At 41.1% G+C, this 14,179-nt stretch overlaps 1 protein-coding gene across 3 annotated transcripts in view; it reads left to right on the forward strand.

Moving 5' to 3' along the window:
- Positions 1-14,179, forward strand: part of LOC147361902 (ATP-binding cassette sub-family C member 4-like) — a 162,625-nt gene that overhangs the window by 115,781 nt on the left and 32,665 nt on the right. For all 3 annotated transcript variants that reach the window (XR_015138372.1, XM_086330237.1, XM_086330236.1), the window contains 2 exons: positions 171-362; positions 8,804-8,959. Coding sequence is in view for 2 of the 3 variants with exons in the window: in XM_086330237.1 (XP_086186363.1) it covers positions 171-362; positions 8,804-8,959 (348 nt within the window). In the remaining variant the exon portion in view is untranslated. The remainder of the gene's footprint in view (positions 1-170; positions 363-8,803; positions 8,960-14,179) is intronic.

Here is a 14,179-nt window from a genome sequence, read left to right on the forward strand (position 1 = left end):
CTCATCAAACTCTTGTTTCTGTCCTTTGTGGATGCTAAGACCCGGGATACTCTGAACCATATAAAATCAGATATAAAGATTAAAAAAGAAAAATGTCTCATTTACAGTCTCTGAACATCCATAAACAAGACTCTCTGATACTAACTCACTTGATGTCATATGTGTTTCAGATGATTTCAGTAGAAAGGGGGATTAAATATACAGACCTTGAGAAAGAAGCACCCCGGGAACTTGAGTATCGTCCACCACCATCCTGGCCCCATGAAGGAAAGATTGACTTTTATTATATTAACTTCAGGTACAGCTTGGATGGGCCTCTGGTATTGAAGAACCTGAGAGTACTCACTGCCCCAAGAGAAAAGGTTAGTTTAAGCCATTTGCCTCTTTAAATTCCAGCTAAAGTTTTTGTACCACATCTGCTCTTGGTTTCCTTGTCAGTGTGTTGGGGGTGGGGGGAGGGCTTTTTGTACCTCATGGATGCAGATTTAATCAGTGATATGTAGGTGAATCTTTCTTGGAAACTGACCATGGAATGGGATACAAGCATTTCTTATCCCCTGCATTGTGAGCTCCCTCATGGTGGCTGGTGGGCCCTGGGCTCATGGGCTCAATTTTAACCTGACCCAGGACACTATATGTAACACTTCATTATTCATACAAAGTCTGGGAAGTCAGTCCTAGCTCCATGTCCCTAATTCTCCAGTATCTCCTTTCCATCGTCTCTTCTTTGTATTTCTAAAATCTTCTCTTCCTCCCACGGTGCTCTCTGTTTAGAACCTGCTCCTGTCACTTGGTCTTTTCTGTAGACTTTTCCTCCTACACATCCACGCTGAGCTACCATTCCCCTGCCCTCCCCCCACAGACTGCTTCTTTATTTAGCACAGATCTGATCCTTAGTTTGCTGGGAGAGCTGCTGCTGGAACCAGAGCACAGCCCCAAGTCCACTCCAGCAGGGGCCATGGGGTGAGTTCGTTGTTACTAGAGTAGAGCCCAGAATCATGACTCAGTCAAGGGTGAGGAACCAGGGCCTGTGATGGAGGCAGGACATAGAGATTTGCTCAAAGTCAAAAACAAATTGAACAGAGCAGGGAAGATCCACATGGAAGATGGCAGAGAGACTTGTGACCTGAACCAGCCAGTGTCCATGTCTGCTGTGATGTTCCTTTATACTCAACTTAAGGCCCTTGGCCTGGAACAGGGCAGAGTCTTGAAGAAAAGAATAAACCAGAGCAGACAAGTTGGTAGGAAGCTCTTCCCCACCTCCCTCTGCTGCCAGAATGTCTCCCGACTTACACACACCGCTACACTCTGGTTGTGTGTTGGTTCTCCTAAAACACCACATCCTCCCAGCTTCCAGTGTGCAGTCTGCCCTCTGCCTCAGAGACCTTCCCCTCTATCACCTGGATGGTGAAAGTCTCATTTTCTGAGTTGACTCCAATGCATCTTCAAGACCCTCAATTCTTCCTTAGCATCTTATATACTCTTTGAAGGTAGCATTCACAGGACAACTATGTTCAAAGCAGCCAAAAGTTGGAAGGAACTAATCCTTACATTGAACTATCCAATGTTTAAAAGGAGGGAAATGCTGACCTATGGTTAAACCTTGACAGCATCTTGCTAAATGTCAGACACGAAAGGAACAAATACTGCTTTTGTGAGGTGGTGAAATTCTATGAATTTGACAAAGTGGTCAAATTCAGGAAGACAGGAAGTAGGATGGTGGTCTCCAGAGACTTGGGGAGTGGCAATAGGTAGTTGTTTGTTTAATGGTTATAGAATTCAGTTTTATGAGGGAAAAAAAAAAAAAATCTTGAGCTTGGTTGCACACCATGTGAATGTACTGAACATTAAACCATCCACTTAGAAATGGTTAAGTAGTTAAATTTTATGTTATGTGAACTTTATCAAAATTAAAATATAAGATAGCATCTGTGTCGTGCTTTGTAATTTGAGGTCTATATCTCACGGCACCTTGAGGCTTCTTAAAATCAAGGGGCATCTTATTTTCATCCTTGTTCCCTAGAAAGTGGCAGTCTGCAGGGCTTAGAGAGGGTGCTGAAGAACTGCTGTCTGCAAGGTTGAGTAACACACAGGTGTGAGCAGCCAGTAACCAGAACATACACACAAGACAACTGCATGAACAACTAAAAGAACTGCTCTTTAACTCTTCCCACCACAACCCCCTAGTGGACTATAGCTGTAATTTAATGAATGATATCCTTGTAACAAGAAAATATATATTCAACTTATTGCCAAAAGGATACCCAGGGAGCAGCTTCAGTTAGTTGCAGCACTAAAGGTGACTCATAATTATTTCCAGTTCCATCATAGTTCAGGAAGAAGCTGAGGACTGTTTTGTTGGGAAAACATTAACCACAGCTCTTGATACAATCCTGTCCCTGAGAGCACTGTAGGTGATGTTAGCTTACTCTCAGACAATGTGTCTGTCAGATTTCCTGTTGTAAATGTGATTCTGTTAACTTGCACTTGTCTTAATTTTCCTCAAAGCCATAAAATAGGAATTATTTCAGAAACTCTGCAGTACAACTTACAAACATAATAGATTCTATTCTTCCTTCTTAAAAACTGCAAATCATAGGACTGTTGAGATTCCAAAATATTTGAGGGCAAATTGAATTTGGAAGCTGAATTAATGACTGTGGTAGCTTGACTTTTGATCTCTGACTTGGTCTATCCCCCGTATCACAGATCAGTTCAGTCGCTCAGTTGTGTCCAACTCTTTGTGACCCCATGGACTGCAGCATCAGGCCTCCCTGTCCATTACCAACTCCCGGAGCTTGCTCAAACTCATATCCTTCAAGTTGCTGATGGCATCCAACCTTCTCATCCTCTGTCGTCCCCTTCTGCCTTAACAACATTAGCTTCATTTCTGTGTTTGGAGACAATACCCACGCAGCGTGTTCAGGAAGTGATTCTACTCCACCTGTGAACATCCCAGGTTCCCTCTCCTGCTAACCTGTCCCACCCCATCACTCTGGGTCACCCCTTTGGTGCTGGGTTTGAAAGAGGCTGCTGTGAGGGATGTGGGAGTGAGCCTGCCCAGCCGAAATGGGGCTTTATTCTCTTTCCATTGTTTCCTCTGTTGTCCTGATTCCTGAAAGTTAGAATCAATAGGAGAATGTAGTAGGTACTACATAGAATTCAAATTCAGGGAAGAAATAGCAAGTAAAAATAAAGATCCCAGATGATGTAAATAGCACCTTAATCTTCCCAGTTAGATTCTGAACACTGGTTTCAATTTTCATTTAGATAGTTTTCATTTAGATGGTTTTGTGGTTGATTTAATGATTTTAGAGTTCTGGGACATTTTAAAGCATTTATCCAGCTCTCAGGATAGATTGGTTTTGGTTTGTTATATTTATATAAATATAAATAAGCTCAGAGCTCTTATTTCTATAATACACTTTAGAGATACTTACTAGACCTTGCTGTAATGTGCAAAAATATTCGTTTCCTACATTTTCTCCTTTTTTACATAGTGTCTCCTCAGCAACCCCTCTCCTCATTCCAGATTGTCCCACTTCCCTTACTGGCTTTCTAATTCCTTGTGATTCAGACTGTGGTGTCAGGGCCAGCAGCTCCTACATCTCCTGGAGCTTTCTAGAAATGCAGAGTCTCAGGCCCATCCAGACCTCTTTACTCATTTGAACAAGGCCTTCTGGTAAATTCCTTTCTCTCCCATAAGCATTTCTTATAAGTGATAACCTGTGATTTCTATTAAACATCCTTTGACAGGTTGAAATTGAGCTCAGGTCCCTGTTATGACTGAGCATTAGGCTCTAGAAAGTTCTGTGCCACTTCCCCTATAGATTTACTTACTTTCATATTCTTCAAATTGCACTTATGCTTTATAATTCAACTCTGTGTGATTCCACTGCATTTCTTTGCATCTTCTTGGTGGAGTCTCATCTTCATCACAGGCAGTTTTCATCCTGCTCCTACCTTCCCCACACCAGCCTCCTACAGGGACTGGAGGGATTTCCCATAGGCTTAGCCCTGCCTGGACCTGGAGTCAGAGACAGCCTCGTGCAGCAGTGTATGTGAGGTTCTTTCACCACCTGATGGGATAAAGAATGAGTCTCGCTCTCCAAGCAGGGCAGGAAGTCTGTTTGGTTTGTCTCCTGGGGAACCTGACCTCAGGTACTCTCTCTGCTCAGTGATGTCATCCCTCTTGTCTCACTCACCGTGTTATATGTACCCATGTCCACATCATGCTTCAACTCTCTGGCCACAGGATCTCCATGGTAGGCCCGTTCCTTTAACTGCAGCTACACCTCTCCCCACTTTCTCTGTTCTAGCTACACAGACACATGATAAGATACCAGACCGTCCAGGTTTAAGGAGTTAATCAGCAGAATGGAAAAGAGGCTGACAGATGTGGGTTTGAGTCTCATCCTATGACTTAATGGACTCTGAAATTTCAGGCAGACTAATTAAGCCTCAGTCTTCTTTTGGAAAAATGGAATTGATAGGACCTAACCCGTAGGCTTGTTGTACAACTTAAACAAGATAAGACATGTAAAGCACCCAGCACAGGGGTCAGAGTAGATGCTTGACCAATGATTGTTGTAGTTTTTATACTGTATAAAATTACTATAAACACTTATATGGTGGAAGTTGTTGTCTGTCCCATGAGAATGAGGTGTTGGCCATTTGAAGTTTTATTTATGGCTGCAGGATCCATCTGCCATGTTTCTTTTTGTCCAGCTTATCATATGTCTAAATAATATGGTGATAGATTTTCCATAAATTCTCTGGCCTGATTAAAAACCTCAGCTTTCTGCAGAAGCTTCTTTGTCTCAGGGCTCCACAGGGAATAAAAATAAGAAAAAGTCAAGTCCAGTACAGATCCTGCTGTCAACATATACAGGCCAGTTGAAGAAACAAGAAAATAGGTATATTAGTTTTATAAACTAGAAGGTGGTCAGAATTTTTATAGAAATTTAGGAAAAGATAATACAACATCTGTTAGTATTGGGATAAGCACATATAGGGTACAGGGAGAGCATTTCTGAAGAATTAGGCACATGAGACAGACTTAGTGATGTGTGGTCAGGGCTTCAGCAGGTGGAAATGCATGTGAAAGGCATTCTCGGAGGTGAGACCAACATGAGCAAAGGCACGATGCCCTGATCCAGTGAGTGAAGAACCAGGCACCTGCAGAGCATTCAGGGAAAAGAACTACCAGGTGTGTAGCATACATTTTCATATCCAACCCTCACAACTACCTAGTGACCCCAAGAAAGCTGACTCATGGACATGAAGGATGGAGAGGTCAGTGGGAACAGTTTTGTAGAAGAGATGTCCTGGGATGGAGTGACACAGAGACGACCTTTGGGGGTTTACTCTGAGAAGTGAGAGCACATGGTCCCAAGTGGGCATATGCAGGGGACAGGGAGTCAGGAGCTATTGTGTTTCCATTAAGATGTCCTGGGAAATAGACTCCACTTTTTGGTATCAAACTGATGTCAATTAAAACAGAGCTATAACACCCAGGCTTATGAATGTGCAGGGAAACAGGTGGAAGTTGAAAATGGTATCATTTTTCTGGAGGTTGGCAATACTTAACAGCTTTCTCTTAAAATGTACGTACCTTATTCTCAGCAATTACACATCTGAGAATTCATCTGAGGAAAGCATTAAGGTTATTTGCAAAGATTGAGCTTCAAGGATATTTGACACGGAGTAATTTATATTAGCAAACTATTGGAGATTGAATATCTACCAGTAGGAATTTGTTAAATAAATGATCACATATACTGTAATATTATATAGCCATTTAAAATAAATATTTTTATGAAATTCTAAATGAAGATACACTAAACAGTATGTTCATACTAATCATATTTTGTTTAAATATGTAAATTTGTATCTTTAAGAACACATAACACAAGTCTGGAAAATCAAAACATCAACATCTTAAGATTGGTTTTATAAGACTTCTAGCATATATCTAGTCTTTATTTACTTTGCAAATTCATTTGCACTGATTATGATTAAGAAAAGAGTTTGTTTTATTTTGTTTTTTTAAATGATAATGCAACCTGACACTCAGGTGGTGAATGTGGACCTTAAAATGAGGGACTGAGCCATGAAACATTGCAAGACTAGAGTTTTCAGGGCTTGGCAGCATGCTGGACTCAGGGAAAGCTGGAAGGAAGGTGGACAGTTCTGCCTATGAGCCTGGGAAAGAAGTAGAGTAGGGAAGTCAGAGGACATGGCTGTTTTATGTGGGGCATCAGATGTTGATCATGTTGAGTTTGATGTGTGAAGAGAGATTCAGGAGCAAGTGTCTAACAAGTTGGTGTGGTCATCACAGATGAACCCTGGCCTGGTTCCCTGCACATTCACAAACCTGGGATTTATAGCTTCATTTTATTGGACATCAGTTTAATTTCAAAAAGTGGTATCATTTTCCCATGACATCTTGCTGAAGGCATACAGCTCCTGACTTCCTGTCTTACACTTCCCACTCTGATCCAAGTGGTAGGAAAGATAGAAAGGAGCTGTTGCGCAGCAGCTAAAATAAGATTTTTTCCAAGTGTCTTTGGTATTAGGAATGTAAACTTACTGATACTGGTGACACTTTCCGTGTGGAATTGGTAAAACCCACTGGTGACCCAGATAAGACATACAGACTACATTAATAGTTTTAATGATTTAACTGTAGAAATAGTCAGAGGCAGGTGTATTTTTTTTCTTTGAATTGCCTTTTTAGGAGGGGATGTATGGCCACACAGCATGTGGGATCTTAGTTCCCTACCAGGGATTGGACCCATGTCCCCTGCAGTGGAAGCTCAGAATCTTAACCACTGGACTGCCTGTGAAGTCCCTTGTTTCTTATTATTCTCCTCACTGGAGTTTGGAGCTCACAGTCCCGTGGTCATGAGTGGCCCTCAATGCCCCTACATATCTCAGCCCATTTATCCAAAGTCTACAAATGTTCCCATTTGCACAGATGGATCAGTTTCAGTAGAGCTGATAACATGGGAACATACACACATTCTCATGGATACAGTTGTCACCTGTGTCTTAATGTGTGTTGATTTATGTATAAGAACACCCAGAAAGACAGACACACATTTTTATTGTGCTTCACAGATAATGCTTCTTCTTCTTTTTTTTTTTTAACAAAGTAAACATTTATGACAACTCAGTGTTGAACAAGTACATTGGTACCATCTTCCCTACAGTATTTGCTAACTTCATGTCTCTGTCACCTTTTGGTAATTCTCACAATATTTCAAGCCATTTTGTTATTATTATATTTGTTTTTCTGATCTGTGATCAGTGTTTTTTAATGTTACTACCCAATAAAGGCTTAGATGATGGTTAGCATTCTTTTAGCAATCAGTATTTGAAAATTAAGGTATGAATATTGTTTTTCTTACATAATACTGTTGTGCACTAAGTAAACTACAACATAGTATAAACATAACTTTTTACAAAATAATTTTATTTATTTATCTTTGGCTGGGCTGGGTCTTCGTTGCTGCTCTGGTGTTTTCTCTAGTTGCAATGAATGAGGGGTCACTAGTTGCAGTGAGCAGCTCTCTAGTTGCAGTGCCCAGGCTTCTCACTGCGGTGGCTTCTCTTGTTGTGGCTCCCGGGTCTAGGGCGTGTGGGCTTCAGTAGTTGTGGTGCACTGGCTTAGTTGCTCTGTAGCATGTGGGGTCTTCCCGGATTAGAGACTGAACCCATGTCTGCTGCATTGATAAGTATTAGTTGCTCAGTCGTGTCCAACTCCATTGTGATCTCATGGATAGTAGCCTGCCAGGCTCCTCTGTCCATGGAATTCTCCAGGCAAGAATACTGGAGTGGGTTGCTATTTCCTTTTCTGGGGGATCTTCCCAATTCAGGGATCAAACCTGAGTCAGCTGCATTGACAGGTGCGTTATTTACAACTGAGCCACCAGAAAAGCCCCAATCTTATCATTAGTGCACTGAATTTCTCTCTGCTTTGGTTTTAATGACCAGACTGACACTTGACATGTATCTTTCCAAGGTGCAATTGCAAGTATTAATTTGCTTATAAAATACCTTTTGAACTGCTCCAGTGAAAGGTCCCATAAAAGTAGCAAATGTTGTGTTGATGTTGACTTCATTAAGTGCATTTTGTCTACTATCCTCTGTCTTATAAGACACTGAGATCTGCATTTTATAATTTTAAGATATTTTCTTTCAAGATAGAATATAATTAAGATATTTAATATTAGGAAGTTTTTTAGTTTTTCTACCAAAGAATAATTCCTCTTAAATAATTAGGCCCTTGAAAAAGTGAATACTTTTTTATGTATAATACTTCTGAATTTACTTGTTGATATCTCCATACAATTAGTCACATAATTCTCCAGGTCAACTTACTTAGGCTGTAGGAATAAAGCTAATTTAAAGGCTGACTTCTTATGGACCACTTAGGAGATCACTGGCCTTTCACTGCCAGCAGATTGTCATTTTTAACTCTTCTTGGCACTAGGGGGCTCTCAACCAGGGGGCAGTTGTCAGTATCTGAAATTTTTGGTTGCCACAGTTTATTTATGGGGTGCTACTGGTATCTAGTGGGTCGAGTTCAAGGCTACTGCTAAACATCCTACAATACACAGGAAAAGCCCTCTTCCCCCAAGAATGAATTATCTGTCCCATAATGTCAACAGTGCCATGACTGAGAAAATTATAAACTAGTCTTTACATAGAACTTTTAAAATTCATCACCAATAACCAGCATTTCTGCCAGGTTTGTTGCATTTTGTTAATTCTTACTCTCTCCTGGATCTCTTTACAGCTTGGCATTGTAGGAAGAACAGGAGCTGGAAAAAGTTCCCTCATCACTGCCCTTTTTAGATTGTCAGAACCTGAAGGTGGTGTTTGGATTGATGGACACCGGACGACCTATATTAGACTTCATGATTTAAGGAAGAAAATGTCAGTTGCACCTCAGGTAATGCACTCACATGCTCTTTTCATAAGCCACTTAAGTTTACTTATTTTGTTATTTTTATATTCTTCAAATTAAACAAAAGGGTTAATCATTTTTACCCCTCAGTTCAGTTCAGTTCAGTTGCTCAGTTGTGTCCGACTCTGCGACCCCATGAATCGCAGCATGCCAGGCCCCCCTGTCCATCACCAACTCCCGGAGTTCACTCAAACTCATGTTCTTTGAGTCAGTGAAACCATCCAGCCATCTCATCCTCTGTCGTCCCCTTCTCCTCCTGCCCCCAAACCCTCCCAGCATCAGAGTCTTTTCCAATGAGTCAACTCTTCACATCAGGTGGCCAAAGTATTGGAGTTTCAGCTTTAGTATCAGTCCTTCCAGTGAACACCCAGGACTGATCTCCTTCAGAATGGGCTGGTTGGATCTCCTTGCAGTCCAAGGGACTCTCAAGAGCCTTCTCCAATACCACAGTTCAAAAGCATCAATTCTTTGGCACTCAGCCTTCTTCACAGTCCAACTCTCACATCCATACATGACCACTGAAAAAACCATAGCCTTAACTACACAGACCTTTGTTGGCAAAGTAATGTCTCTGCTTTTGAATATGCTATCTAGGTTGGTCATAACTTTCCTTCCAAGGAGTAGTGTCTTTTAATTTCATGGCTGCAATCACCATCTGCAGTGATTTTGGAGCCCAGAAACATAAAGTCTGACACTGTTTCCACTGTTTCCCCATCTATTTGCCATGAAGTGATGGGACCGGATGCCATGATCTTAATTTTCTGAATGTTGAGCTTTAAGCTTTTTCACTCTCCTCTTTCACTTTCATCAAGAGGCTTTTTAGTTCCTCTTCACTTTCTGCCATAAGGGTGGTGTCATCTGCATATCTGAGGTTATTGATATTTCTCCCGGCAATCTTGATTCCAGCTTGTGCTTCTTCCAGCCCAGCCTTTCTCATGATGTACTCTGCATAGAAGTTAAATAAGCAGGGTGACAATATACAGCCTTGACGTACTCCTTTTCCTATTTGGAACCAGTCTGTTGTTCCATGTCCAATTCTAACTGTTGCTTCCTGACCTGCATATAGGTTTATCAAGAGGTAGGTCAGGTCGTCTGGTATTCCCATCTCTTTCAGACTTTTCCACAGTTTATTGTGATCCACACAGTCAAAGGCTTTGGCATAGTCAATAAAACAGAAATAGATGTTTTTTCTAGAACTCTCTTGCTTTTTCCATGATCCAGCGGATTTTGGCAATTTGATCTCTGGTTCCTCTTCCTTTTCTAAAACCAGCTTGAACAACTGGAAATTCACGGTTCACGTATTGCTGAAGCCTGGCTTGGAGAATTTTGAGCATTACTTTACTAGCATGTGAGATGAGTGCAATTGTGCAGTAGTTTGAGCATTCTTTGGCATTGCCTTTCTTTGGGATTGGAATTAAAACTGACTTTTTCTAGTTCTGTGGCCACTGATGAGTTTTCCAAATTTGCTGGCATATTGAGTGCAGCACTTTCACAGCATCATCTTTCAGGATTTGAAAGAGCTCAACTGGAATTCCATCACCTCCACTAGCTTCGTTCGTAGTGATGCTTCCTAAGGCCCACTTGACTTCACATTCCAGGATGTCTGGCTCTAGGTCAGTGATCACACCATCGTGATTATCTTGGTTGTGAAGATTTTTTTGTACAGTTCTTCTGTGTATTCTTTCCATCTCTTAATATCTTCTGCTTCTGTTATGTCCATACCAGTTCTGTCCTTTATCGAACCCATCTTTGCAGGAAATGTTCCTTTGGTATCTCTAATTTTATTGAAGAGATCTCTAGTCTTTCCCATTCTGTTGTTTTCCTCTATTTCTTTGCATTGATCATTGAGGAAGGCTTTCTTATCTCTCCTTGCTATTCTTTGGAACTCTGCATTCAAATGGGTATATCTTTCCTTTTCTCCTTTGCTTTTCACTTCTCTTCTTTTCACAGCTGTATGTAAGGCCTCCTCAGACAGCCATTTTGCTTTTTTGCATTTCTTTTCCATGGAGACAGTCTTGATCCCTGTCTCCTGTACAATGTCACGAACCTCCTTCCATAGTTCATCAGGCACTCCATACTTTAGTGAATATTTACTGAGCAATTACCATCCTCCAGGTATACTGTTGTTGTTCAGTTGCCCAGTCGTGTCTGACACTTCACGACGCCATGGACCTCACCATCTCCTAGAGTTTGCCCAAGTTCATGTCTGTTTCATATGGTGATGCCATCCAGCCATCTCACCCTCTGTTTCCCTCTTCTTCTTCTGCATTCAGTCCTCCCCAGCATCAGGGTCTTTTCCAATGAGTCAGTTGTCTTTTCCAGTGAGTCAGCTGTTTGCATCAGGTGACCAAAGTATTGGAGTTCAGCTTCAACATCAGTCCTTCCAGTGAGTATTCAGGGGTGATTTCCTCTAAGATTGACTGGTTTGAACTCCTTGCAGTCCAAAGGACTCTCAAGAGTCTTCTCCAACACCACAATTTGAAAGCATCAATTCTTTGGTGTTCTGCTTTCTTTATGGTACAGCTCTGACAACCATACATGACCACTGGAAAGACCATAACTTTGACTATACAGACCTTTGTCAGCAAAGTGATGTTTTTGCTTTTTAATACACTGTCAAGATTTGTCATAGCTTTCTTGTCAAGAAGCAATCATTTTCTAGTTTCCTGGCTGCAGTCACCATCCACAGTGACTTTAGAGCCTAAGAAGAGGAAATCTGTCACTGCTTCCACCTTTTCCCTTTCTATAGGCCATGAAAGTGATGGGGCTGGAAGTCGTGATCTTAGTTTTATTAATATTTAGTTTTAAGCTGGCCATTTCACTCTTCTCCTTCACCCTCATCAAGAGGTTCTTTAGTTCCTCTTCTCTTTCTGCCATTAGAGTGGTATCATCCACATATCTGAAGTTGTTGATGTTTCTCCTGCCAGTCTTGATTCCAGCTTGTAACTCATCCAGCCCAGCATTTCTCATGATGTTCTCAGCAAATAAGTTTAATAAAAAGTGTGACAATAAACAGCCTTTTTGTACTCCTTTTTTAATCCTGAACCAGTCAGTTGTTCCATGCAGTGTTCTAACTGTTGCTTCTCCCCCCACATACAGGTTTCTTAAGAGACAAGTAAGATGACCTGGTATTCCCATCTCTTTAAGAGTTTTCCACAATTTGTTATGATCTACACAGTCAAATTTTTTGTATAGTCAGTGAAACAGAGGTAGATGTTTTCTGGATTTCCTTTGCTTTCTCTAAGATGCAGCGAATATTGGCAATTTGATCTCTTGTTCTTTTGCCTTTTCTAAACGCAGCTTGGACATCTGGAAGTTCTTGGTTCATGTAGTGCTTCAGCCCAGCATGCAGAATTTTAAGCCTAACCTTATTAGCATGGAAGATGAGTGCAGTTGTCAGTAGTTTGAATATTCTTTAGTACTCCCCTTCTTGGGTATTGGGATGAGAATTGACTTTTTCCAGTCCTGTGGCCAGTGCTGAGTTTTCCAAATTTGCTCACATACTGAGTGCAGCACTTTGATAGCATGATCTTTTAGGATTTTAATAGCTGTACTGGAATTCCCTTGCCTCCACTAGCTTTGTGCATGCCAAGTTGCTTCAGTCATGGCTGACTCTCTGCAGATCCTATGGACCATAACCCTACAGGCTACGGTCCATGGGATTCTCCAGGCAAGAATTCTGGAGAGGGTTGCCATGCCCTCCTCCATAAGATCTTCCCAACCCAGGGATCAAACCCATGTCTCTTATGTCTCCTGCATTGGAAGGTGGATACTTTACCACTATCGCCACCTGGGAAGCCCAACTTTGTTGGTAGTGATGCCTTCTAAGGCCCACTTGACTTCACACTCCAGAATGTCTGGCTCTGGGAGGGTGACGACAGCATGGTGGTTATCTGTGTTATTAAGGTCCTTTCTGTACAGTTCTTCTGTGTATTCTTTTCATCTCTTCTTCATCTCTTCTGGTTCAGTTAGGCCTTTACCATTTCTGTCCTTGATTGTGTCCAGGTATATAGCCAAGGGCAGTGGAGGCCAGGTGTCCTGATCTTTCATCCTGCCCTCTGTTTTGATAGATTTGCTTTTTATTTTTTATTTTTTTGAGGTTTTATTTTTATACTCCATAATCATCTTCCTATCAAATAAAGCTCAGAAAAACACCGTCTTGAGATGGGAAACAGAGAAGAGATGAGACACAAAGAGCCAGGCAAATGTGCTTCCTGGAATGTGGGTGTAATATGCCCTGAAATGCCTGTTTATTAGCAAGCATTTCAGCATGGCACCCAAAGGGAAGGAGAACGTGGGCTTGGGCCTTATGACTGAGTACAGCTGTTGCTATCTACCGGTGGCCTCTAAAATACCTGGAATTACTCTAAGTACTCTGGTTTTTTCTAATTAATTTATTTTTAATTGAAGGATAATTGCTTTATAATATCGTTTTGGCTTCTGCCATGTATCAACATGGATCAGCCATAAGTATATATATATATGTCCCTTCCCTCTTGAACCTCCTTCCTACCTCATCCCACCCCTCTAGGTTATCACAGAGCACCAAATTTGAGTTCTCTGTATCATACAGCAAATTTCCACTGGCTATCTAATTTTCCATATGGTAATGCATATGTCTAAGTACTTTTGAAACCAAGATACAGCTTTTCAGACTACAGTGAAATGCTGCCTCATATCCCTTAAGACATCTACTGTCAAAAAAGAAAAATGAAAGAAGGAAAGAAAGAAAATGGGTTGGCAGTATTGGCAAGGATGTAGAGAAATTAGAATCCTTGTTCATTGCTGGTAGAAATGTAAGATAGTGAAGCCACTGTGGAAAACAAGTTGGTCAATTCTCAAAAAAGTTAAAGATAGAAATATTATATGATCTAGCAATTCTACTTTAGAGTATAGACCCAAAAGAATTGAAAGAAAGATCTTGAAGTGATACCTGTACTTGCATATTCATCACAGCATTATTCTCAGTAGCAAAAAGGTGGAGGCACCCAAAGGTACATTGACAGATGGATCAATAAACAAAATGTGGTACATATATGTAAACAGTGGAGTATTATTCAGCTTTAGAAAGGGAGGAAATTCTGACTTGTGCTACAACACAGATGAACCTTGAGGTGACAGTGAAATAAGCCAGTCACAGAGGACAAATACTGTATGATTCTACTAATATGAGGTACCTAGAGTACTAAATTCATGGGGACAAGA

Source organism: Bos grunniens, chromosome 12 (genome assembly GCF_055505025.1).
Source record: "Bos grunniens cultivar Pamir isolate PY7600 chromosome 12, Bosgru_T2T1.0, whole genome shotgun sequence".
Taxonomy (NCBI): domain Eukaryota; kingdom Metazoa; phylum Chordata; class Mammalia; order Artiodactyla; family Bovidae; genus Bos; species Bos grunniens.